General features: G+C 42.0%; 1 protein-coding gene and 1 long non-coding RNA gene across 2 annotated transcripts; one reads left to right on the top strand and one right to left on the bottom strand.

Annotated features, from left to right (window-relative positions):
* Positions 1-1,040: 1,040 nt before the first annotated feature.
* Positions 1,041-2,385, bottom strand: ZNF311 (zinc finger protein 311). Its single transcript, XM_060163465.1, has one exon. It carries the CDS (start codon positions 2,313-2,315, stop codon positions 1,182-1,184), a length of 1,134 nt encoding a protein of 377 aa, XP_060019448.1. The 5' UTR covers positions 2,316-2,385; the 3' UTR covers positions 1,041-1,181.
* A 15,232-nt stretch (positions 2,386-17,617) lies between these two features.
* On the top strand, positions 17,618-26,940 carry LOC132528206 (uncharacterized). Its single transcript, XR_009543132.1, has 4 exons — positions 17,618-17,740; positions 18,375-18,687; positions 19,020-19,192; positions 26,674-26,940. It is a non-coding gene; the product is annotated as an uncharacterized LOC132528206 (long non-coding RNA).
* The last annotated feature ends 210 nt before the right edge of the window (positions 26,941-27,150 follow it).

Below are 27,150 nucleotides of genomic sequence, written 5' to 3'. Positions count from 1 at the left end.
TTAATTAAGTTGGCACACATTTGCATCCTCTTCTAGGATTTTCAATTTCTATTTTAACAGCCTTATTGCATGTGGGTATTTAATTTAATTCTGTCTGAAGTAAGGACCTGTAACATTTGCAAGAGAAAGGATAGATGTTAGACACTGAAAGACTTGAAAAGATAGATACAAATTTACTAATCTATTTGAAAGAGCATTTCATATATCATGCAAACAGATATAGCAAATATTTAAGAAATCAACATCTTGAAGACCTTTTAGTGTATTTATAACAAAGTGGGTCAGGCTTCATGCTTTTTCCATACGTACACTGCTGCTTCGGCAGTGTATACCTGACTTCTGCTTATCTGTAATTTTAAAATCTGCCCTTGCCCTGCCTCCGCTCCCCCACTGAATCTCAGCAATTCTGATCCGTTAAGGAGAAGTACCATTCAGGCTTTAAGTTAAAGCAAAACTTGCTAAAGATGATCAATGTTTATCAATTTAAAAAATGTTCTGTGCTGAACTGAGGTACAGCTTCATATCCGAGAGATGTGGTGCAGGATAATGGAAATTGCTCAGGTAAGTCTAAGCATTCAGTGGGCATTTGTTCAGAATTTACTAGTTAAGTGATCCACAGCAGGTTTCTTCATCTTTTTATGCCTCAATTTCCTCATCCCATAGGGATGTTGTATGGATTAAATGATTAAAAATTGTAAAGAATAATGCCTGGCATGTGTCAAGCACTAGTATTTAATATTACAGTACTATTATTCATTTTTTTTTTTTTTTTTTTTTTTTTTTTGCGGTACGCGGGCCTCTCACTGCTGTGGCCCCTCCCGTTGTGGAGCACAGGCTCCGGACGCGCAGGCTCAGCGGCCATGGCTCACGGGCCCAGCCGCTCCGCAGCATGTGGGATCTTCCCAGACCCGGGCACGATCCCGTGTCCCCTGCATCGGCAGGCGGACTCTCAACCACTGCGCCACCAGGGAAGCCCTACAGTACTATTATTGACAGACAAAGCCTTGGAGTGAATGTGCTCACTGAAGAGACACTGAAAAGGAAGGTCAAGGACAAAGGCTTGGTGGGGTCTCACAATTAGGGGGTCAGGGAACCAGGAAGAACCAATACAGGAGACAAGAGGGACCAGTGTAAGAAGTAGAAGGAGAAATGAGAAAGTGTAAACACCAGAATCACTACCCTCAAGTGTTGGTTGTCAAAATATTGATGAATGAAAAAGTCTGAGAACAGGTTACTGGAGAGAGGGATTTCCCATTCTCATCAAGTTTGTGGGTTCCCCACACTCTATGTTTTCTTTTCTTATGTCCAGTAAGATTTGAGCTCACTCTGAAAGCTTTTCCACACTCCTCACATTCATAAGGTTTCTCCCCAGTATGAACTCGCTTGTGTCCAATCAGAGCTGAGCTCTGACGGAAAGACGTGCCACACTCACTGCAGGTATATGGCTTCTCACCAGTGTGGATTCTTCTGTGCTGCCTCAGGACTGAACTATGATAAAAGGCCTTTCCACACACCTCACATCTGTAAGGCTTCTCTCCGGTGTGGATTCTTTGATGATTGGTCAAGTTTGATTTCCCACTGAAAGCTCTACCACACTCTGAACATTTATACGGTTTCTCTCCAGTGTGGATTCTTTGATGGATGGTAAGGCAGTGCCGATCCTGAAAAGTTTTCCCACAATCCCCACATCGATAGGGCTTCTCCCCAGTGTGTTCTCGTTCATGAGCCCTGCGTTTACAGTTATGACGAAAGGCTTTCCCACACTCCTTACACTTGTAAGGCTTCTCTTCAGTGTGGATTCTTCTGTGTTTGGTGAGCTCTGCCTTGCTGCTGAAGGCTTTTCCACACTGAGGGCACCCACAGTGTTTCTCCTGAGTGTGGATTCTTGTGTGTTTGCTTAGGTCTGAGCTTCGGCTGAAGGCCCTCCCACACTCACTGCACTCATAAGGTCGCTCCCCAGTGTGGATTCTTGTGTGTTTGATGAGGTCTGAACTCCCGCTGAAGGCCTTCCCGCACTCCTCACACTCATAGGGTTTCTCCCCAGTGTGGCTTCTGCCATGGATGATAAGGGAATGCTTAAACTGAAAGGCCTTCCCACAGCCACTGCACTCATAAGGCTTCTCCCCAGTGTGGATGATTTGATGCATCCTGAGACGGTTCCTGGTCTTGAAGGCCTTCCCACAGTCGCTGCACTGGTGAGGCTTCTCCCCACTGTGCGTTTTTTTATGTCGGCAAAGAGCTGATCTACTGTTGAAGGCCTTCCCACACTGGCTACAGTTAAAGGGTTTCTCCCCTGTGTGGATTATCTGGTGCATAGAAAGCTGATTTTTGGTCTTGAATGCCTTCCCACACTCATTACACACATAGGGTTTCTGGCAAGAGTGAATTCGCTCATGGAGAATTAGGTCAGAATGCCAGCTGAAGTTTTTGTCACACCTGGCACATTCATGGAGTTTCTTTTCTGTAAGAACCCTATATGGAATACATTTTGAGTTTTTTCTAAGTACCTTCTGGTTCTTTCCTTTCTTGAAGGTCACTTTCTCACAGCGTTCTTTCTCTTCTCTCAGTTTCTCCCTCATAGGTATTTCCCATTGATTCTCTAATTTGACATCTTGTACACAAACTTCTCCAACCTCTGGATCCTGGGAAACAACTTTTAGGAGACTTTTAAATTTCGCCCAGCAGACTTCTCCATTTTCAAAAACTGCCTGTTCTGAACTTGCCTTCTCATTCTCAGGCCGTGTCTTGGCTGCTGATACTTAAACAAGAAAAAATGTCAGATGTTCAGAGGAAAGGAAATAAGTGGGCTGGCAGAGGTGAAGCAATGGTTAAGCTGTTGGAAGAGTAACTGACTTTCCCATGCTTGAAAAATTCCTAACATTATGGCAAGGTCAAAATAGGCTGAACTACTGTAAAGTACTAAGATATTTAAAACTGAGTAAACTTCACAAAAATCCTTCCAAATCTACTCATGCTCTAGAATTTCTTAGTTTAGTGAATGACAACTTCATACACCTAGTCACCTAAGACAGGAAACCGGAAATCATCTTCAACTTCTCATATGTACTCACTAATATTGTATAAATGTTACCTGTGACGGGAGCTGCAAAGCGGGGGCTCAAGTGCCAGCGCAGCCTCCTTTTTAGGGGTCTGTCTGCTTTGCTCCTGAGAGTGGGCCCTGGAGAGCCATATTTCTGTGGTGTAACTCCACCCATCTGGGTAGGGCAGATTAGATCTGGGCAAGACCTGACCCAAACCAGGACAGATTCTCTCTTCATGAACTTTGGAATCATGATGTGAAAGCAGGTAAGGCCAGGCTCTGAAGAGAGCTAGAGCTTTAGCACTTAAATTTGAGAACCAGTGGTGGTGGGATGGTATGTCGTGTAGGGGAGGGAATGCTCTGCCATCGGGACTGAGAAGCAGAGAAGATCCATCTGCTAAGAAAGGAGAATGAAGCAGAACCACAGCGTAGCAGAGAAGACAGCTGGAGAGTGGGGCCTGATGGCATTCCAATCCCTTCTTGAGCCTCATGTATACCTGCCCTTAAGTTCCCTGACATACCCTGAATAATAAATTATTTTTCTTTTGGTTAAGCTAGCTGGAGTTACTTTTTACAGTTGGTAACCAGAGTCCAAATCAATCTCTTATTATCTCTTAACTCTATCCCGTCTCCTTCACTTCTACTGCCAGTGCATTCTCACCAGCTAACTTTAATAACCCTCAAATGTCCTTTAGTCTGCCTCCCCTCTAATCCAACCTCTACATCGCTTCTAGATTATTCCTTCTAAAAATCAAATCTAATCACATCACTCCTTAGCTTTAAACACTTCAATGGCACTCCATAGTTAACCAGACAGAAAGGAAGTAAAGTGTACAGTCAAGAGCCCCAGCTCACTGTCTGGGTTCAAATCTTAGTTCTGACACCTAATACCGGTGCAAACTTGGGAGGATGTTGTAACTTCTCTCAGTTGCTATATCTATAAAATGGGATCTAGACTATCCACAATAATTAAATGAGTCAATGTATGCAAAGCACTTCCAACACCAAAATAAGTACTTAATCAATCTTAGCTGTTATTATAAGAATAAAGTTAAAGGTCTGCAGTTTATCAAAAGCTCATTCAATTATGATCTTGCCCCTGTCTACTGCTCCTGTACTTTTCCCACTGGCTACTCCAAGTCCTTGGCTCTGGTCACACTGAACTATTCACAGTTCACATTCTTTTACTCCTCAATACTTTCCTACTTGTTATTCCCCTCTGCCCCTCCTTCAACTAAATGACTTCACTTATCCTACATAACTTAATTTAGTTGTCATTCCTTCTGCAGTCTTCTGGTCCCCAGGTCAGATTTAGGTGCTTCTCCTCTATGTTTGTATATACCAGGTACATATCCCTATCTACATATCCCAAGAACTCCCACCATACTGTCCTATATAATTATTTACTTACCTGCCTTCCCCACTAGAAAATAAGCTTCCATAAGTCAGGGCTCACCCATATCTTATCTGACTGCATATGATAGCTGCTCATATGTACCTGGCATATGATAGTTGCTCAATAAATGTTTTTTAGATGGAAGGAAGGGAGGAAGGAAGAGTAGGCATTGTGGACACAGCAGCTGGAGTTGGCCTAGAAACAAAGGACAAGTTTTTTTTTGAATGACAAATACAGAAAATAGCTTGAATGAAGAGCTGATAATATTTCATGACTGACTAGATAAGAGGTTCAGGGAATGGAAAGACAAAGTAAGAAAGAGGTAGAACCAGATATAGAACTAGGGAGAGCTTAACGAAGAGACAGCCTTGGAGGGAGAGATGAATTTGACTTTAGATAGGTTGCTTTCCAGATGACAATGGGATATTCAAATAAAAACCAGGAGTTAGAAACATGAGACTGCTGCCCAGGAAAGAGGTAAAGGTTAGCATTATCAATGTGGCAGGCATCTGCATCAGAGCTAAGAGCTGAAGCCATGAGAGAAACTAACTAACTTCACAATAAGAGAGAATAGAAAAGGCAAGGGTCAAAGGCTCAGGTCTCCAAATGGGGGAAGGTCCTAAAAAAAAAAAGAAAACAACTAGAGGCAGAAAGGCAATGCTCTCTGAGCACTGGAGTAAATGATACACAGAAGGGAGATGAATTGTCTGAGCCTTTTTGGAGGACTAAATTGCAAAAAGCCTGTATTAGATAGGTTGCAAACAGCCAATTAGATAATGACAGAATAATTATCCAAACAGTTTGTCTTCTCTGCCTTAAGATTTCCTAAATAGATTTCCTTCTGAGCCCTTCAGGATGGATGACCCACCACTAAGAACATTCTATAATCATTCTGTCACACGGAACACAAAAGGGGACTGACAGCTTCTCTGGCACTCACCTGGGTGGGGGCAGCTCAGGAACTCCCTGTCCTGTCCATCCTGAACACAGAGCTCTGCCTCTTGCTCCAGATGGGAGATCAAAGGAGGTTTAGGAAATGGAAATCCTGGTTGTAGAGAAGGAGGAAGACAGTGTGTAGAGCAACAGAGAACTGTGCTAACGCTTACCTTGACCCCGCTGTTTGCACATGGAAACAGGAAAGAAATGTCCATTTGGGTAGAGAAAAGGGTTTATTCAGGGGTCTGGTAACATGTAAATGAACAGGTCTAGGAAATTTCTCAGAAAAGTCAATACTCAGAAGGGCAAAGAAGGAGATTCTGGGAAATAGTCAGTTGGTTGTATTTTCCCTGTTCTTTTTAGGAGGATGGGAGTCTGTAGAGGGAGGTTAATCTGTTTTCAGCCGCTAGGAAGGAGCTCATGACTAAGAGCTGAATACAGAGCATTTAATGGAAAATGAGAGGCCTGAGGAGGTGAGAATCCAGGGAGAACAGACGTTAAGTGTCTCCTTTTCACCCAGGGAGAGTTTCATTGCAAAGAATTAGAAAACAACTAGGTTAGCCAGAAAATTATCTTGCTATGTAACAGGGGCAACTCAAAACTAATTTGGGGGAAGATATTGATGATATGGAATGAGAGCTCTGATTTTCAATATGAGACCCCATACACATCATAAATAAAGCAATTAAAAGAAAAAGGAAGGGAGAAAGTACTAAGCCAAGTACAGGGAAAGTCCTTACCAAGTGATACCACGTTTCCATAATTTTCCAACATCACATCTTTATAGAGGTGCCTTTGAGCATGGGTCAGACACTGCCACTCCTCATTACTGAAATTCACAGCTACATCCTCAAATGTCACTGCCTCCTGAAACAATATGTCCCTGCTGTCCTGGAGAAAACTCCATAGTTCCCTCAGGAAACAGAGGCAGAAGAAAGGAATTTGTAGGGAGGTTTATAGAATTGAAAGGCTGTTACTGTTTCGTGTATATTTGGGGATGAGGTGAAAGGTAGCATCAGCTTTCAATAACGAAAGAGGAAACAATCCACAAATGGTTTGTCACCCAACAAAGTATCCCTTATGAGAGGGAGCACGTGGACTTGGGAGGTGCATAGCCAGGGAAGGCAGTGAAAATAAGGCCACATTTAGGAGCCAGCGATATATTTCCAGGAGGGAAGGAAGGGGTCTTAGCTCACTTGAGACTGGCTCATCAGTATGATTTTTGCTCCTGGCAGGCTTCCTTGGCTTCCATCTTCGGCAAAGGCAGGACAATGAGGAGATGGCAGAGCTGAGAGAAGAGAAATAAGCCAAGAGTCAATTCAGCACAGTGTTGAAACCTTCTGCTTTCATCCTCTCCTCCACAAATGTAGAAGCTTCCGAAGCTCTAACCTAGGGATTAAGTCTACTGCATTACAGTATCCTCCTTCTCCATTATTCCTCTAGTCTCAGTTTCCAGTTTGGGGTATCAGGCCCTGGCCAGCAGCCAAGCCGACTCTAAGTGCGTTCTTCTTCTCTCTCACCTAGTACACCTTTTTCTCTGGTCTCTCTTCATCCTAGAATACCTTACACCCTCCCCAAATGGCCCAAAACACTGACTCCCAGCTTATACAATAACCTGGCTTCCTATATTAGAACGTTGAAGTCATTTTGTCCAAAACGACTTGGGGTGGAGGTGGAGGGAAAAGAATGAAGGAGAGGTATGGATCAGAAATATCCAGGGATAGGCCCAAAGCTTTTTTCTTTAGGTAACTTAATAGCTGGTCAAACTCAAGTTAGTTTACTAGAAAAAATTTTTCCCTTGTTCTTCTTAGAGAAAAATCACTTACCCCCTTTGATTCTGAGTCTCTTTCCTGTTAATTCCCTAGTATTAAGTGATTCCGCTTCCCCCCAACTGCCCTCCCAGCATAGCAGATCACACACAGCTTTTAAAATGCAAAAGAAACTTTCTCAGAGTGTACACGTGACTAGGTATAATTCATATGGATTGGGCAAGAAGTACAGTTTCACATTACTGATTAATGGGGCCCTGTTTTATTCCTTGCAATCCAGCTCAGCCTCTCTGTAGCTTCAGTGTTTATGGTGGTTTATCTTTCTTGATAGTCATCAACATATTCCCAAGTCCAAGACCATTCCTTTCTGGTCTGAAATCATCTACTGGTAAGTCTCTAGGATAACCCTTTGGCCTCAGGACCCCAAAACTATCATTTCAATTTTACCAAAACCTCAATTTAGGAGTAAACTGGCTTCTTTCCACAGAAATAGGCCAAGAAGACTTTTCTTTGGTCTAGGCCACCCTTAGCTTTTGATCAAGAACAGGCCTGTGTTCAATCATTGTGGGTTCCACACAGTTTTCTCACTATCTCCTCTGAAAGCCTGTTACTTTATAACTCTTTGTCTCAAAAAGTTCCCAAACCACCTGGAAGGCACAGAGCTCACAGCAGATACATGTTTTGCTCTCAAATGTTCCATAACAGTTCTTTTCCTTATAACATCAATAAACTTAAACCTCCTAATTGGGTTTTTTTCAATCAACATTTTATAATGAACATTTTCAAATATACAGAAAAGTTGAAAGAATTGTAGAGGAAACATCCATATATTCACCACTTACATTCTACAATTAACATTTTGCAATATTTGCTTTATCACGTATCTGTCCATCTAACTATCCGTGTCTCTGTCCATAAATTCATTTTATATTTTGTTGCATTTCAAAGTAAGTTGAAGACATCAGCATACTTCACCCCTAACACTTTATGATACATATCATTAACTAGAGTTCAATATTTGTTTACATTCCTGCTTCTGAAATAAAATTTACATACAGTAAAATGTATAAGTCTTAAATTTTTGACAAAGCACACCCTAACCCAAACTCTCCTCCATATACATCCCATTGGATTTTTACCATAACTTCTTCATAAATTAGGAAAGTTTTGTTACCTTGTCATGGCTTTTTTTCCCCTAAGTGTTCATCACATTAAAAACTGTTTTTAATTGTGGTAAAAAACATATAATATGAAATTTACCATTTTAACCATTTTTAAGTGTACAGCTCAATAGTGTTAAAAATATTCACAATGTTGCATAATAGATCTCCAGAACTTTTTCATCTTGCGAAACTGAAACTCTATACCCATTAAACAACAACTCCTTATTTTTCCCTCTCCCGAGCCCCTGGTAACCACTTCAGTGATTTTTTTTTCCTAGCCTCGCTGAGGCTTGTGGGATCCTAGTTCCCCAAGCAAACCTGGCCACGGCAGCAAAGGTTCTAACCACTGGACCGCCAGGGAATTCCCCCCACTGTAGTGATTCTTAAACTTTATTTTTTAGCCTCAGAATCTGAAAGGTCAGTTTCTGCCCTCAAGTTAAAAATGAACTTGGGGGAATTCCCTAGCAGGAATTCACATGTGGGAGAGAGTGAAAGCTCTGGTCTCTTCCATTTCTGAGGACACTAATCTCATCACTGGGTCCCCACCCTTATGACTTCATCTAAACATGATTACTTCTCAAAGGCCTCACCTCTAAATATCATCACATTGCAGGGTGGGTTAGAGCTTCAACATACGAATTTTGAGGGGACACAAACATTCAGCCCATAACAAAACTATTTGTTAAAGCAGTGTATAGATATTATCCAGGGCGAGATTAACTCATTTACATTTTATGTTAAGTAACTGTAAACTTTATGGCCCTGAAAATCACCTATAGGAAGAGAATTCAAGATCTTTTGAGAAAAAGAGGACTTGGATACTCAGGTCAGATGTGAACCATAAAATTATATATATTTTAAAAAATGAAATAAAATGAACAACGAAGTTAAGCAATATTCATTATTTTCTACCTCTCCTAAATTTGTGATAAATATGTCCTATATTATTAATTTTCATTTATGATTACCTATACAGTGGAAATTTCAAGATTTCTCTTCTGGAAGTTCCAATAATATGCTTAGAAATTCATTTTACGTATTTTTTCTTTGTAGGTAATATATACTAAAAGCCTATTTTTGGGGTGTCCAGGAGCCTAGTCCTCTAAAAGTCTGTGCCTTTCAGGGTCTAATTTTATGACTCCAGAATTGTTAAATACCATCAGCCACTTCTATACAAATCTTATCCACTTTTCTCTTCATATATGCCACCAAAGAGCATTTTTAAAGCCCAGCCCCACATTTCCCCATCTTCCTTTATTCTTCTCAAAGCTTCATGACAATACCTTTTCTCCTTCTTTTGCCATGGCTTTATCTTCTATTTCTCAGGTATACCTATACTTAATTTAAAAATCTCAGGGTTAACACAGGTACAGAAATAAAATTACCTACACTCAAATTTTACATGTTGGTAAAATTGTGGTTGGGAGGAGTTACTGTATTATACCACAAGTTTTATATGTGCAAATATTCATGTACACATATGTAAGCTACTTATCATATATAAAGTTGTACATATAATAAGTGAATGAATACATTCAATATCTTTCATAAATTGCTTTGAAGAACCTTTTTTTATGAATCTTTATTTTTTTCCAAATTTGGTTTAAGATGAGGGTAGAAACCTAATAATTTAGTTCCTCTCAATACCGAGCCAAGCCTAGTATAGAAATAACACATTTCCTATAAATACTCAATAATGAGCATATTTCCAGGCCCCAGGAAGCATCTCCCACTTAGTCTGTGTCCCTGCCCCATTTTCAGCTGCCATAACTCCTGCCACAATACCCTGTGTGCATTACCTCTTTCCTGCAGGAGCTTGGTATCACGGATACAAAGCTGGTTTGATGGTCCTGGAGTCTCATCTGATACTACCACCTATTGCAAGGAAAAGAATACATTTGGAGAGGTTATGGAGGGATGGAAAATGTAGGGGAAGCTGCAACCAACTATGAAGTTCTGTTCATGGAAATCAACTCCCAGAACTACCAAGAGGGGTGAGAAAATCAGGGACTCAGTCCCTGATATACCTTATGAAAAACAGAAATGGCATCCAATTGTTCTATAATGTAAAATGATCACCAGGCCATCCAGGAAAAAAAGTATTTTGAAGGAGAACACTTCCACAAGGTCAATCCAGGCCCACCACACTCCCACTGCTTTCCTCCTTTCTTGGGCTCAGTTCTTCCTCTTTGTGATATAGTGCAGACACTCCTCTTTTTACCTGCTGCATCTTTTTACCCAGCTTTCTTTTCCAGTCTTCTAACACTGTCCCGGTTTCTTCTCTGCTGGTTGGATCCAGCTCCCAAAGTCAATCGTGGCTTTGCCTGGACCAGTTTGAAGTGGCTCCAGTGGATACCAGCCTCCTTTCAGGGATTTAAGCCTTGGTGGTGCCAGCCAAAGGGCCTCTCCTGACCCACAGGGCAGCTGCTTTTTGGCTTGATGTGTCAAATACTGCCCTGGATTTGGGGTTCATCAGCAGTACTAAGCTAGTGGTAATCCCATACCTTATTTTCCTGCATATTTGATGAAGGGAGGAGAAAAGAGACGAATGTGACCAAAGCAAAAAGAAGGAATCACTGAGAATCTGAGGTATCTATGGGAGATGAGGGAGCAGGGGAAGATAAACTGAAAATGATAATATATCCAGAATACAACCTCCACTGCCACTATCTTGTCCCAAGCCACCACTGTCTGCATTGCCCTACAGTATTACGTTAGCCGTCCAGCTGGTCTCCTGCTTCTATCCTCAATACAACAGAGTAGGCCATTTAAAACTTAGGCTGGATTATTTCATCTCTCTGTTTAAAACCCCTCAATGGGTCCATCTTACTCAAAATAAAGAGTAACATAAAAGGCCCTAAAAAATGTGCCTTTTGAATCTCTCTTGTTCCTTCAAAATAAAAGCTTAAGTCCTTACAATGGCATACAAGTCTATAGGGTGTGCTATTACCTCTCCTACTATTCTTCCCCTCATTCAACCCTCTTCAGTCACACAGACCTTTCTCTTCCTTTTTAGGCACATTTCCATTTTAGGGCCTTTGTACTGGCTGTCCCCTCCACCTCAAGCTACCCTCACGATGAATAATCTTGCTTCCTTCAACTGTTTGCTTGTACATAATCCTCCCAAGGAAACCTACTCTAGGTCCCCTATTTAAAATTACAGCCTACCCCCTCCTTCAAATCCTGACATGCCTTACCTTCCTATATAGCACTTTATCACTTTCCAACATGGTGCATAAGTTAACTTATATTCTTTCTATTGTTTATTGTAGATCTCCCCTTCACTAAAATGTAGGCTCCCAGGCTTTTGAGGGCAGGGATTTTTGTCTATTTTGTTCACTGCTGTATTCCCAACTTCTAAAACAGTGCCTGCACCAGTAGGCGCTCAGCTAGAAATTGGCTGAATGAATGAATGTACGAGTGGATGCTGGGGAGGAAAATAAATGAAAAAGGAAAAAAAAAAGGTAAGAGGCTGCTGAGAGCCAAGAAGAGCGGGAGGGAGTTAGGAATGCAGGAGGAAAAGGCCCTTGTTTGGCAGGAACCCGCGGCGGTCCCCAGCTCCCGGCGGACCGGGCTCCAAAGCCCCGCCCCGTCCCCGCCAGCCGTCCCGGGCCCCAGGGAAGGGGTGTATTTAAGTGAACCAGGTGGTGGTGCCAGGGTCCGCCCAGCCGCACCTCGGCGGGTTCGGAGACACCAGTGGCAGCTTGGGAGCCCCTCGGCTAAAGTCCCGTCCCACGCTGGCTGAAGACACAGACCTTCCTGCCGACATTCTCCTCTAAAAATGAGAAAATAGAGAAACCTATTCTAGCTCCACTTCCTAGTCCTTCAATAATCATTTCCGGTGACTTTCTAGGAAACCTCAACTCGCTGGTCGAGGAATTTCCCTAGAAAGCCTCCGCAGACTCCAAACGTGTTATTTCCTGTTCTTCAGAATTCATCTCTTAAAACAGAACCACAATGTCATTATCCCACCTAACAAAATAATTCCTGGGTACCATCTAATACTGAGTCCATATTAAAATCTCCCAAATATATAAAATATGCTGGTTTTTTGAATCAAGATCTAAAGTCTACATACTTTATTTGGTTATTTCTCTTAATCCTCTTTAAATTTAGATCTAGAATAGCTCCTCCATCTTTCACTTTTCCCCGCATTGAGTAAATTGGGTCAATTGTCCTGAATGTTCCACATGCTGGCTTTGTCTGTTTGCATCCTCATTTAATTTGTTTCTCTAGCCTTGTATTTGTTAACTAGATGTTAGCTCTAAAGGTTTAGAGTTTGGTTTACCTTTATGGGTAAGCATTCTTACGTGGTGCTACGTACTTCTTTTTGCTTTATATCAGGAGGCATATAATGTCATTATTTCACTCTTTGTGATGCTAAGATTGATCAATGAATCAGCACTTGCTAGTTGGATCCCTCCATGTAAAGCTCCTCATCAACCTTTTATCTGGTGGTTTCATCCACTGATGATCTTTGCCTGCATCAACCATTTTATTGCAGAACTGGGATTTTCTAATTCAATATTTTTTTCACATTTATGAGTTGGAATTTCTTTTTTTGTTGTTTTATTTATTTTTTTTTGAGGTACGCGGGCCTCTCACTGTTGTGGCCTCTCCCGTTGCGGAGCACAGGCTCCGGACGCGCAGGCTCAGTGGCCATGGCTCACGGACCCAGCCGCTCCGCGGCATGTGGGATCTTCCCGGACCGGGGCACGAACCCGCGTCCCCTGCATCGGCAGGTGGACTCTCAACCACTGCGCCACCAGGGAAGCCCGGAATTCCTTTTTAAACAAGGATTTTATCTCATTAACCTATCAATTCAGGGTTATTTGGTTATCCTGAAATGTCAGTTCAAACAGGAAAGACAAAATAAATGTTTACTTTTCTATTTAATTGCTAATTTTCAGGGTAAAAAGTTGTGCCCTAGGTGCCAAGGCCACTGATACATTAGCCATTCTTCAAAATGGCCATCAATGAGCACTGTCTTTGAGTATTCATACTCTTGTGTATCTCCTTCCTACATTTTACCAGTGTTGGTTTGTGTGACCAATTGAGTATGGCAGAAATGATGTTATGTTACTTCTAATATTAGGTAATAAAAGAAACTGTGGCACCCCAGTGTTCACTGAAGCACTGTTTACAATAGCCAGGGCATGGAAGCAACCCAAATGTCCATCAACAGAAGAGTGCATAAAGAAGATGTGGTACATATATACAATGGAATATTACTCAACCATAGAAAAGAACGAAATTGTGCCATTTGCAGAGACGTGGATGGACCTAGAGACTGTCATACAGAGTGAAGTAAGTCAGAAAAACAGATATCGTATATTAATGCATATATGTGGAATCTAGAAAAATGGTACAGATGACCCTATGTGCAAAGCAGAAACAGAGACACAGACGTATGGACATCAAGGGGGGAAAGGAGGGGTGGGATGAATTGGGAGATTGGGATTGACATATCTACACTATTGATACTATGTGTAAACTAGATAACTAATGACAACCTACTGTATAGCACAGGGAACTCTACTCAATGCCCTGTGGTGACCTAAATGGGAAGGAAATCCAAAAAAGAGGGGATATATGTATATACACAGCTGATACAGCAGAAACACACACAACATTGTAAAGCAACTGTACCCCAATAAAAAAAGAAGAAGAAGAAAAAGAAACTGTGGCTTCTATCTTGGTCTCTTTTTTTCCCTTTCTCTCAGATCACTCACTCTAGGGGAAGCCAGCTGCCAGGTTGAAAAGTGAGACCCAGGTGGTGAGGAACTAAAGCCTCCTGCCAACAGCCATATGAGTGAGTCTAGAAGTGGATCCGTCAGCTCCCTGTCAAGCCTTCAGTTGACTGCAGCCTGGGTCAACATCTTGGCTGCAACCTTAAGACAGAACTAGAACCAACCCCTAAACTGCTCTCAGATTCCTGACCTGTAGAGACTGTGAGAGAATAAATATTCAATATTTGATTCTAAATTTGGGGGTAATTTGTTATGCAGCAATTGGTAACTAATATTTTTTGTTGTTTCCTCTTTCTGAGCATCATTAACTCATGGATTTTTAAAGAACATTCAAGGAATCTTAATCAATTGCACTTTTTTTTTTCCTTTTTCTTCTTGATGTTCAAATGATTCCATCTTTGGCCAGTGGGAGTCCCTTTATTTTATTTCCTGTGCCCTTTTCATCTAACTCTAAGAGTCTTTGATGGTTTTCTTGCCTTCTGGCAGCACAAGGTATTTCAGGCTCATTTTGTATATTTCCTGCTCCAGACCTGGAATCAGCCATTTCTCCAAGGAGTCCTGGTTCCTTTCATAGGGAAGAGTGATTGCATAGCTTTGTGACTGGTCATAACTTCTTTTAAAGCTTATCAAAATGAAATAAAATTAATTATGGGATTGAATCCAGGCTAAACCACTTGGTACCTGTGTGCATAAGAACCTAAGCAAGGTATACATCGTGCCCCAGTTTCCCCAACTGTAAAATAGGTCCAGGGTGAATACCTAATTTTCGGAGTCGTTATGAGGATTAAATGAGACAATATACAGAAATCATTTAACACATCACCTGGCATCAAATTTCATCATTAAAATAATAGAATTGCAAGTCTGAAAGATACCGCAGTAATGACCAAGTACAATTTGTTCATTTCACACTTGAGAAACCTGAGGGCCAAGAGATTAAAATTTTGTCTAAAACTACAAAGGAGGATAAGATTAGAAGAGAAACTAATGACTCCAGAGTCTTGGATCTCACACTTGGGCTATTTTGATAAAAAGCAGTCCCTCCAGCCTGATCAGGGCTTTTATTTATTCAAAAACAAAAGAGGTTAGAAAGTACTAGGCACATTAGTTATAAAATGGTATTATGGAAAGTTCATCAATCTTATGTTCTGAAGACCTGATTCCTGGCTCTGCCACTCACTAGCTTGATATTTTGGTCAAGTCATTTAACTCCTTTGCATCTCAATTGCTGCATCTGTAAAACAGTAACAATAAATCCTTTAATCTCAGCTCACTGTGAGAGTGAAAGTACAATATACGGTTTATGAAAGTGCCTGGCTCATAATAATTGCTAAATAATGATCATTATATAAAAAAAATTCCTTCAATCCTCCAATTTAATACAAATGTATTCTTCTCCTCTAAAGGAAATTGGGTTTTGATTAGACTGATCCCTAAGTCCCTAATTCTGAAACTGAGTTCAGTGAATACTGCACAAAGGCACTGAGCAAGAGGCTGCAGGAAAGATGCTATGCATGGTCACCCACTCTTCAGACTGTAGTCTTTCTTCCTGATATCAATCTACTTAACAGTACTAGCGTCCAGTACACATATACTCACAGGGTATATTTATGAGAGACTTTGGTATAACCTTTGCTGATTTGAAGATACTTTACTTCCACAGCAGATCCTTACTATGTGACTTTAATAATCTAGTCCAATTGAGATATAATTTATTTACATTTTTCTTGGTTAACCCCAATCTCATAAAACCTCATAAATAATCTCCTAAAATAATTAATGCTGGAATTTTGCCAGGGATCCATGTCAAGCTTTTCAGCCTAATTCCACAGTTCATCTTTTTTCAGTTTTTGAAAATTTGGATATTTGCCAGTCTTAGGCATGAGTCACACTCCTTAAAAATGGCCTCCAGGGGCCCTGTGGCTAATCTGCCTGAAATTCAGGATCCTTCAAGAATTTTATCTGGGTACGAAGACTTGCACTCATTTAAGGCAAGTAGTTACTCTTTTACTATCTCCTTGTATGTCCTGAAATTTAATTTCCTCATATTAATGTTTGTCCTACCATTCCCAATTTGAAGGTCATGATCCTTGATGGAGAAACAGAAGCCTGATTGGTGTTAAGTAATTCTATGGCCCCTCTGCTGTCTGTTGAAATTACCAAATTCATTTCCAGGGGCTTTTTAAAAAAAATAACAAACATTTCAGGCATACAAAAAAATAATTAAAAAAAACACTTAACATCTATCTTAAGATATAAATATTACAGATATAATTATATCCCCTTGTCTACTCCTCTCCAATTCCTCTCCTCTTCCTTCTCAGGTTAACTACTATCTTGATATTGATGTTATTATTCCGATGCATGTTTATATATTTTTAGTACATATGTGGGTAGCCATAAACATTTTATAGTATAATTTATGTTTCCCTAATTTTATACAAATAGTTTCACTCTGTACATATTTAAGTTTGAAAGGCTTGATTTGATTTAGGTTCAATATTTTTGGCAAGAATGCTTCATAGAGGTTATTATGTACTTTGTACATACTCAACTTCATGGTTTTGAGATATATGCTTAATGAAAAATGTATCCTTAGCTCATTCATCTTATCTGTCACAGGTATTTTTCATTTTCCTTCCAACAGTCTTGTTCATTATTCTGATTATTTTTTCAGTTCAACTCAGAACTTTAGCAAGTATTTGTTTTTTGTCTTTGAGTTTATGGATTTCATTTTGTTTATATTGGCTGTCTGTCTGAAATAATTTTCTTGGAGTTTCCCCTTCTAAAAAGGTTATGTCCCATAATTTTATGCTAGCCAGTTCATATTCTAGTGTAGGAAAGAATAATCTAAAAAGTATTTGCCACTTCCTCAAATTTTTAAATATATCTTTTGTGCTTATCTTAATTACTTAAGTAATTAACTTAATTACTTCTCTTCAAGTTTCTACTGCTAATCATTATACTGAAATATAACATACTGAAAATATATTATAGAAAAATATAATACTTTAGAAATATAATATTTTGGAAAATACAGCATACATTACTTATAATGCATGCTTGTGGGTTTTCATAATCCCCAAATTATAAGATATTTAAATGTATGTGACACATAGTTCTCTTTTAAATAAAGCTACTGATCAGAGGCAAGTACTGATATTAGTCAATGATGCTTTGCAGCAATATTTTTTCAGAATCGTTTCAATTCATTCATTTAACAAGAATTTCTTCAGCAACTGTTATAAGAGCTTGGGATACAGGAATGAACAAAACAGTTAAAGATCTCTGCGTGGTGGAGCTTACGTTCACGTAATTCTGATTAACTCGGGCTTCCATTTTCTTTCGTTGTTTTCCCTCTTCACACGCTGAAGATCAATTTCATATTCAAGCTCATCTGTTCTCCATGTGGCAACAGGTCCAAACTAGCAAGCAGGGACCGGAACCGTCCACCTTCTCAGGGTTTGTAGTGCTGGACCAAAGAGAAGAGTCCTCCGGGGGTCCTAGAAGGGCGAGCCGCGCGTTACCATGGAGACCGCGGAATAGAAAGGCTCTGTCTGCACTTTGGAGTTCAGCCCCACGTCTCTGAGGCGCGGGTGGGGTTTTTTGGACCTCACCTGAGGAGGCCTTTGCGCCCCTTCGGCCCCACCGCGGAGAAGGCAGAACCCGCAAGGTCGGCGGAGAAGGTGAGGTTGCGGGGCAGGTCTGTGAGGCCCTGCCCGGGGTTCTGGCGGGAGCCCCTCGCTGGCCTTCTGGGGAGGGGCGGGGCCTGCGGTCGGAGGTGGGATTGGATGGGTTGGGACGTAGGAGGGCCCGCCTGCTGGAGCATATTTTATCTTTACCTCTTCTAATCTGTTTTTCTCTCCTTCTCCTCCTTCTTTAGGCCATCCTTTATTATTACAATTAAAGGTTTTTTATTTGGCAAACTGGTGAATATAGCGCTTATTCTGGGTCAGGGCTTGTCCTAAGTGTAGTATACATATTGATATTCATTCGTTTAATTCTCAAACAACCCAATGAGGTAGGTACTATCACTACCCCACTTTTTAGATAGGCAACTTGAAGCCTAGATATGCTAAAAGCTTACCCACAGTCGCGTAGCTGGTAAGGTGAGAAGAGGAAACCCAAACGATATGGTGCTCTTAGGCTTTTCTCACGAATTCTGAAACTCTCATCAGAGCTTTAACTTCCTTCCTCTTTGCCAGTTTCTTTCCCCGTCGGGCTGCTTGGTTCTTTTGTGATTTTTGTTGATGTGGTACTACTCCCATTCATGACTTTCCCTCCCTCCCTCTCTCTTTTTTTCCTGCCCTTTTCTTTCAGGCCAGTAACCTAAAATGCAGAGTGGAGCCACTGAACTTCATTGGTATCTAAAGCCATACTGCCAATGGACAAAAAAATGCAGAGCAGCTCCTGCCCGTTGGCTCAAAATGCCAGTCACTGGGAGAAGGCAGTTACTTCTGATGGGTGTTCACAGGCGTTTGGCCCCCTTGAGGAGACCTGTCCTGAGCAGCAGGCCCTGGAAGTCCTACCTGGAGAGAGATGGGACTGGATGTGGGTACATGATTCACCTAGCAGAGAGAAGGTCACAGTAGTGATAGGAGATGAAGAGCGAGATCTGGATGGAGAAGAATGGGTAAGAGGAGGCAGTGTTTCTACTGTCGAGGGAAGAGAAACAGTGAATGATGTGGTTTTCTTAAGGGCTAAAGAAAATAGTGTCTAAGTGCCTCAATTGAGTTTCTTCCTTAACCTCTTTGTTATTGACTGTATTGATAGTCTTTAAAGTTGCATGCTTTTGTAGGAAAGACTGTGCATTTCCTCTGTCTTTTTCTAAAATGGAATGAGAATTGGGTTTTCCCTTTCTCTGTAGTCCAGAGAGATTGCTCTGTCATATCTTTCCTAGGATTTTAATTTTAACGTGTAAATAATCCCTTTTGCTTTTCCCTTTGATGACATTCCTACATCTAGGTTCCATCCAGTGCCCAGGAAGGGCAGAGCTTGTCATGTGAGATTTTGGCATCAGCTTTCGATTCACCAGTTATTCAACATTGGCCCGTGGTCATCCAGCCTGAAAACGTCATTCCTTTTTCTTGGGTCCTGCAAAAGAGAGGTGGGGAGCTAGCAGTCATCCTGCTTATAAGGTGAGTTCTGGTGGAAAAGGAGCCAGAGCATATCTTTGAAATTATGGTACCAAGAACTGATTTTTAGTTGTTATACATATGAATATTAAAAAAAATAGAACTAAGTGAACATTGGGCTGTATTATACCTGATATATCTATGGGAGGAGAGGCCAGCCCTCAGTATTATAGGGCCAGCTTTCCTTGTCAGCCCCTTGTACATCTGGAGCAGATGCTAAACAATTCATTCATTTATTTATTCATGCATTTAATTCATGCATTCATTCATACAACATTTGTTGAATATATTTTTAGTGCCAGATAATTATTCTGGGCATTAGAGATATAAAGTTGAAGGACATTTGGCTCCTGCCCTCAAGGTACTTCAGTCTGGTTGGGGAAACAGACTAGGACACCTGTGATAACAGTCCATTGTGATGAATACTGTGATAGAAGCAGGTACAGGGTGTTGTGAGAGTAGGGTCGGAGATAAAATGGGAATAAAATATTTGGCTTTATGTTTGAGTAAATGTATAGGGTACAGAAGAGAAAAGGGTTTGAGAAGCATTGTGCTAGAATGTGAGCTTTATGAAGCGAGGGACTGTAGTTATCCCTAGAACACAGTGACATATGATTCATGTTTAATAAATATCTGTTGTATGATCACTGAAAAAACCCAGGTGTATACCAGTCTCTTATTTTAGGTGTCACCGCTTGTCTACAGTCTATAGATAGCATCACTGCAGTAATATACAGTGGACTATTGAACAACACAGGTTTGAAATATGTGGGTCCACTTACATGCAGAGTTTCTTCAATTGTTGCATACTACATGATCTGCGGGAGGATGTAGAACTGCGAATATGGAGGGCGGACTGTAAAGTTACGTGTAGAATTTCTTTTTTTTTTATGGCTGAGTAGTTTTCCGCTGTTTATATGTACCACATCTTCTTTAGCCATTCATCTGTTGATGGACATTTAGGTTGTTTCCATGTCTTGGCTATTGTAAATAGTGCTGCTATGAACATGGGGTGCATGTATCTTTTTGATTATAGTTTTGTCCAGATATGTGCCCAGGAGTGGAATTGTTGGATCACATGGTAATTCAGTTTTTCTTTAGTTTTCTCAGGAACCTCCATACTGTTTTCCACCAGCAGTGTAGGAGGATTCCCTTTTCTCCACACCCTCTCCAGCATTAGTTATTTATAGACTGTTTAATGATGGCCATTCTGACTGGTGTGAGGTGGTACCTCATTGTAGTTAGGAGGAGACACCACCTACAATGAAATTCAGTTAGCTGTGTCCAGTGTCATCTTCCTGGTCATGCCACTCGCCCTCATTCTTATCTCTTACGGTGCCATTGCCTGGGCAGTGCTGAGGATTAACTCTGCCATAGCATGGAGAAAGGCTTTGGGGACCTGCTCCTCCCATCTCACTGTGGTCACCATCTTCTACAGTTTAGTCATTTCCGTTTACCTCCAGCCCCCAAATCTCTATGCCCAAAAGAGGGGCAAGTTCTTTGGTCTCTTCTATTCAGTAGGCACTCCTTCACTTAACCCTCTCATATACACCCTGAGGAACAAGAAGGTAAAGAGAGCACCCAGGAGGCTGCTGGGGAAGGACGAGGACTCCAGGGAGAGCTGAGCGAGAACTGCTTGATGTGCGTGAAAAGTGAGAGCAACTTCTTCATGGTTTTGTCAGGAAGTCTGTGTTCCCCGTACCTCTGCTCTCCTCACATCCATCATGTCACAGAAATGGATGACAGCCACGTGTGTGTGCATGCATGCAAGTGTGAGTGTGAGTGTGTGTGTGTGACAGAGAGAGAGAGACAGAGACACAGAGACACAGAAATTGAAAATGTGCTAAGGGGAAGTACTTATCTCTGTATGAAACATATGAATCAAATTTAATATTTTCTCTATTTTGTATTTCATACATTTCACCTCCATGGTGATCTCCCCAATTTTATCATTTCCATTTCCAACTCACCTCCTTGTCACATCATTACTATTTCTTTACCTCCACTTCTCATTTCTACCATAGTTTCTTTACTTCTCCCTTGGTTTTTTTTTCCACTTCCTTAAGTGTCTGTTTGTTGTTCTATTTTATGCCCCAAATGACAGCAAGGACGGGGGGAAGTTGAAGTCCAGGGGTTCAGAAACTTGCCCAAGGACATGCAGTGTTAGGACTAAAACCCAGGCCTGGTGACTTCCATCAGGCAACTTCTCAAATACACACTGTTGCTTTCATACCGTCGTCAAATATTTCAGTATCCTTAGGCTGGAATTCAGAACAGAGCCTTAGTAGAAAGCTTAACTTCTTCAGTTCTAGTGTTTCATCTTCTACGGCACCCACAAATCGAAAACAGCTCAGACAGAGAGGGAGACCTCAAAATGTTTATGCCGGCAGGACAGTTTTAACAATGTGGGCTTTGGTGCCATCGAGTGGCAGTGTGTGGTATTACAACTGGCATTCCAGACTCCTGACCGAAGACCTCTCTAAGGTCATCAGGTTTGTACTCTTGCTCAGAAAGGTGATTTATCATATTGTTATTATTAGGTATTTATATAGTGATTATGATATCCCAGGTACCATTTAAAGTAATTTTCACACATTGACTCATTTAATCTCTATTACAGCACTATGAAACAGGTAATATCGCCATCCTTTTTCAGATGCAGAAACTGAGACACAGAATTTAGTAGCAGCTTAACAATTTCAGGCATTTGGACCCAGGAGGGCTGATTCAAGTCTCCAGGCTCTTAACCCTGTGCTTGAATACAAATAGTGTCTCCCCAGCACGGGTGAGAAGTCTCATATCTCTCAGTAAACTTTGAGGAAATCATCCCACTCTAGAAATATGTCTAATTTATTAGACCCCCCAGCTGAAGGAGGTTTGCTTCCCTGGAATAAGAGTTTATCAGATGCTCCAAAGCATTCCCTGAGAACAAGAAACAATAGCTGCATGGAGGAAGTTTTGGTAGTTCATGTAGTGTGTTCCTGGCTTAACTCCTCCACTGGATTTCAGACTCATAGAAGCAAGGACCAGAATGTTGCAGAAAATTGGCCCCCAATTAGTTCTATAAATGAATGAATGAGTGAGTGAATGAATGAATAAATATCTCCAAAAAATGTGTAAAGTTTCCTGGGGTCCTAATCTCACAGATGCTGTCTCCCAGCTTTCCCCATGGCAGTGGCAACAATACCAAATTCTCTCGGATACATGCTGATGAAATAAGAAAAAGGGAAATCCAAAAAAAAAAAAAAAGAAAAAGGGAAATCCTAGTTTTATTCTAGTCCCAACACAAAATGGCTTTGATTCAACATTTACTCTGGCATCAGCACAGAACAGCAGCATTAACTCTATTTTAACCCTAATCTTCATTTTAGCCATTCATGTACAAATCTTCTTGCCTCCTTGACCTCCTAATTTGATTGTATCCTATACTAAATGTAGATCCCCTATTTTATATTTAATAATCCCAATCTCAACCCTACAAGAGATGCTAACCCTAGTTCTACTTTTCAAATCACTTATGTAATACATTTTTATCATGATCACCTCTATCCTCTTTCTCTCACTGGGACCTGGAAACCTCTACCTTTTTGGCCTGTTTATCAGCTCCCTGTGCCCAGAGGCCCTAATGTTCTCATACAGTAAAATCCTTTCTAGGCAGACTCTAGGGGAGATACAACAGAGAATTAAATGAAGCAGTGTAAACAATCTGTTTTAATGAAAACTGATTTGTTGAATAAGTGGATTAACAGAGGTTTTAGGACTAACATCTTATTCTGAATGCATTCAGTCGGTGTGGACAGTTATCTACTGGATACCCTAGGGGGAAACCCAGCACAAGCTTACTCAGTCACAACCCTCAAAGTGTCCAAAGCAGATCACGATGGTCAGAGACACAATTCCAACATAAGTAACCACTACACAACTGAGTTGGGGGCAAGTACGAGGCCAAAGGCATAGAGAATGAAAGAATAAAGTGTATGAGCATTGGGTGGTGTGGGCATCAGAGAATTCTTCCCTGAGGTTTCAAACACAGCAGAGGGAACAATATTAATATGAAATATTTGCTGATTTACTGTGTGAAAAGAGCTGGCATACATATGTTGTGCATTAAGATGGGAAGATGTGGGGGAAGGAGTTACACCAGGGAGCCAAATGGTTTAAGGGGAAAATATGGATTATTTTAGAAATATAGGGAAGCTACTGAATTGGATACAAGTGGAAAAGTGGATCCCTTGCAGATGATTAAAGACTACAGGATTTAGGTCCTGTGAGTGTGGGCACTTCCCTATCCAATAGAACACATGAGTTGGAAGCACTTAAGGGGATATTATTCAAGAACCTCAGGGTGTAATCACCTGTTCACTTCTGAAGGGCTCACTGAACCATGAATAGGCCCTGAAGCACAGGGCCCAGCTTCTGTTTCCCCTGTGCAGAATTAGTCACTCATGCCTGAAGGGTACCAGGATATGCCACCCCAAAATATGTCTCTTTGGCATATGGATTATTTTAAGCTAAAGGCCCATTGAGAACCAGCAGCTGCAAGAAAACCTCTAAAACAGGACACAAGTTTTCTTTTTGTAAATTTACTTTTCTAAAGGTGTCTCCCTCTCCTGTACTAGGAAGAGGAGGACTCTTAACTCTTATCTAAGGAGAAGGCACAGACAAATCTGTATAACAAACCTTACTAAACAATCCCTATTTACCACACTTTTCCTGATCACCTTCCCAAAGCTGGCCTCCACTACCCAGAAGCCCCAAACCCCTTAACCCCTTTTCCTTTGTTTAGCTCAAAATGGTATATAAGCCCCAGTTCTAGCCGCCCCTCCGAGTTCCTCAGCACTGAGTATTCCCAAGCATATTCGCGATGCACGTGTTAATAAACTTCAGTTTTTCTCTTTTTAATCTGTCTTTTGCTGGTCTCCACTTGCAAGGCCCCAGCTAAATAAAGAACCTAAGATGGGTTGGGGAGAAAGGTTATTTGTCCTCCCCTCCACCCCCGAGAACACTCTGTGCGCTGCTTAGTGTTACTGCCCCTCGGCTCCCTCTCCCCACGACGTCGCAGTTCCGGCACAGCGCCTCCTCGCGGAAGCCTCCGTGCAGTTCACGGCAACAACACAGGTCTCGTCTCCCACGACCGTCTCTAGTGTTCCCTTCCCGGCTCCAGGGGCCGCGTAAGTGGATGCCTCATTGGTTAAGTATTTTGAATATCACCCCTGTTTGGGGGGGGGGAGCTGTCTGATATGAAGCCCACCCTCCGATTCCCCTCAGGTTAATGGACCCTAAAGTACAAAGTAACAGAATTCCCTGCTTCAAAAACCGGAGAGAATAAACTCTATCCAGAGTGTCCTAAAATTACAATGGACCGTGGGAGGAACCACAATTGGCAGAAACGGCGAGGTGTGGGACTACCGCTGGCCTTGAAGCGTCCAGAAGAAATCAAAGACCTGGGAAGAGGCTGAAAGTCAGCAAATAGACAAGACTGGGTGATGGACCTGCGAGGGTAGACAGCAGCGTGCGAGGTGCAGTGAACGCTCGCTTTGGAGCAGGCAGACCAGATGCAGTGGATCATTCTTTCCAAAGAAGGCTGCAGCAACATATTTATTGCATCCCACGTGTTCTTTTCACAGTGGGACTGATGCTCAGCCCACGATGACGTGAGGTCCACGTTTCCTCTTGAATCTGGGCACAGCCTTGTGACTGCCCAAACCAATGGGATCTCTCTCTCTCTCTCTCTCTCTGAAGTCTCAGCCAACACCCATCTTTAGACCCTTCTGATGATTCCAGCCCCCAGCCTTCAAATCTCCCCACTGTCCCCCGAGTTCCTGACCCACAAAACCGTGAGAGATAAATGATTATTGTTTTAAGCCACTGTTTTACGGTAACAGGTTGTGCAGCAACAGACAATAATTCACTCAGCCTGGATGCTGGCTCTCCTTATCAGCTGTGTGACCCTGGACAAGAGTCTTCCTCTCCTAGCTGCAGTCTCCTTGCCAGGTAACACACATGAGTGCACAACACCTTCCCACAGCACTGTCCTGAGCAGCAGAGGTAATGACTGCAAGATGCCCACACTCCTGGCTGTTCTCTCAGGCTACCTTGTTGATTTATTTCACCTGCCTACTTACTTACTTCATCTTCCCTCTTTGAGAATGTACATCCCACGAAAGCCCATCTTGCCCACTGCTCTACCCCAGGGCCTAGAAGCACCTGCCACAGTAACTTCCCCAACAAAAGTTGTTGATTGGGACTTCCCTGGTGGTGCAGTGGTTAAGAATCTGTTTGTCAATGCAAGGGACACAGGTTCGATCCTTGGTCTGGGAAGATCCTGCATGCTGTGGAGTGGCTAGGCCCGTGCGCCACAACTACTGTGCCCGTGCAACACAACTACAGAAGGCCTCGCTCACTGCGACTGAAGAGAGCCTACACGCAGCAAAAAAGACCCAATGCAGCCAAAAAATTTAAAAAAAAAAACTTTTGATTGATTGAAAAAATAACAAAACTAACATAGTAGCAAAGTGTTCACAAAATTCTTTCTGTTAGTAAATGACTAGGGCAGGGAGGCAAGAGGCCAAGTCAGGGCAGAGCTGGGGCCACAGTGCTCTACAGTCAGGAGGAGATCTGAAGCCTGAGGGTGAAGCCCATCCTGACCGAGGCAGGGCTGGAGAGGCCAAGGGAACAGCTCCTCCCAGAACTGCTGAGTGGTGGTCGCACCACCCGGCAACACATCCTCATCACACCAGGAGCCTCTGCTGGCCCTACCATTTGACCTGGTCCCTGTCTGTGCTCCTGCCAGCAAAGAAGGTCTGGCTTGACCTTGGCACAGTAGAACTGACCCTCTGTAATTTGCAGCTCTGCTAAGTGCAAAGAAAGTTCAAGGTGGTAACTCTGGTCTCTTCTGTTCTGCCCAGGGCTGGGATATAGCTCCTGCTGCTGCTTCTGAAGCCAACTGTTCACTTTCCACACTAAAGGCTTACCTAATCCACAGGCTTCTTCCCCTTTTTTCGAGAATATTCTATTGTGGGAAGAGGGGAAACTCAAATCAAGTCCTATTGGTCCAATGTGGATAATCACAGTAGAATGGTTTTCAAGTACTGCTGGTCCAAGATTTAACCACCCATGCTCTCAGGGAACTTCAGAACTTGGGTCTTCCACAGGATGGTGAAATGAGAGGGCCCATCCAATCCTTGTAGCTCTTTTGCAAAACAATGAAAATCGCTTTAAAAAAATCAGTGCTGTGGGGAAAGAGAAAAAGTGAGCTTCAAAAAGGCACTTCTCCAAGAGGACCCAAAGAATTACAAAAGTCCCAAGCAATGTTTTGTTTTGTTTTCCATTGGCCATTCAATACTTTCTTTCATGTGGATATCCAGTTCCTGCCAAGATGCTCAGAGTTCTTAGACAAAGACTTTTAAGGCTGGAAGCACTCGGGGGCCATCTCATCTGCTGCCTCCTAGCAGTCATATTTTTTTGTTATTCTTAATTCCTAGGAAGAAGACTCCTCACATCTGTTCAGCCAAATGCTCCAGGCTCCCACACCTGCCCATCACTGTCAGAGAACTCATTAAACAGTAGCAACAGTGGCTAGTGTTTACCCAACATGCTCCATGGGCCAAGAACCATCGTGAGCACTTGTCCTTGCAACCACCCTGCGGAGGGCTGGATGATGAAGATGGTGATGATGATGATGAGTCTTATCTTCATAAGTGAGAACTTGGAGAATAAAGGAAATTTTTTGCATGTGGTAGAATCTGAAGCTCGGGTAGTTAGACTCCAGTGCCCACACTTTTAACCACTGATGTCATCCCTCACTAATCTCAGTCCTAATAGTGTCCTGCTTTGCCCTGCTAAGCCCTCAATGGATCAATAAAACACCTTTTTCCATTCCCTCCACTGCAGTGCCTTTTCATCAACGTGGAGTCTCCCGAGCCTCCCTCCCTGGGCTGAAGCCTACTCTGTTCACAGTA

The sequence above is a fragment of the Lagenorhynchus albirostris genome, chromosome 10 (assembly GCF_949774975.1).
Source record: "Lagenorhynchus albirostris chromosome 10, mLagAlb1.1, whole genome shotgun sequence".
Taxonomy (NCBI): domain Eukaryota; kingdom Metazoa; phylum Chordata; class Mammalia; order Artiodactyla; family Delphinidae; genus Lagenorhynchus; species Lagenorhynchus albirostris.
Note: the sequence above shows the minus strand (reverse complement) of the source record. Positions and strands in the feature narration are given on the sequence as shown.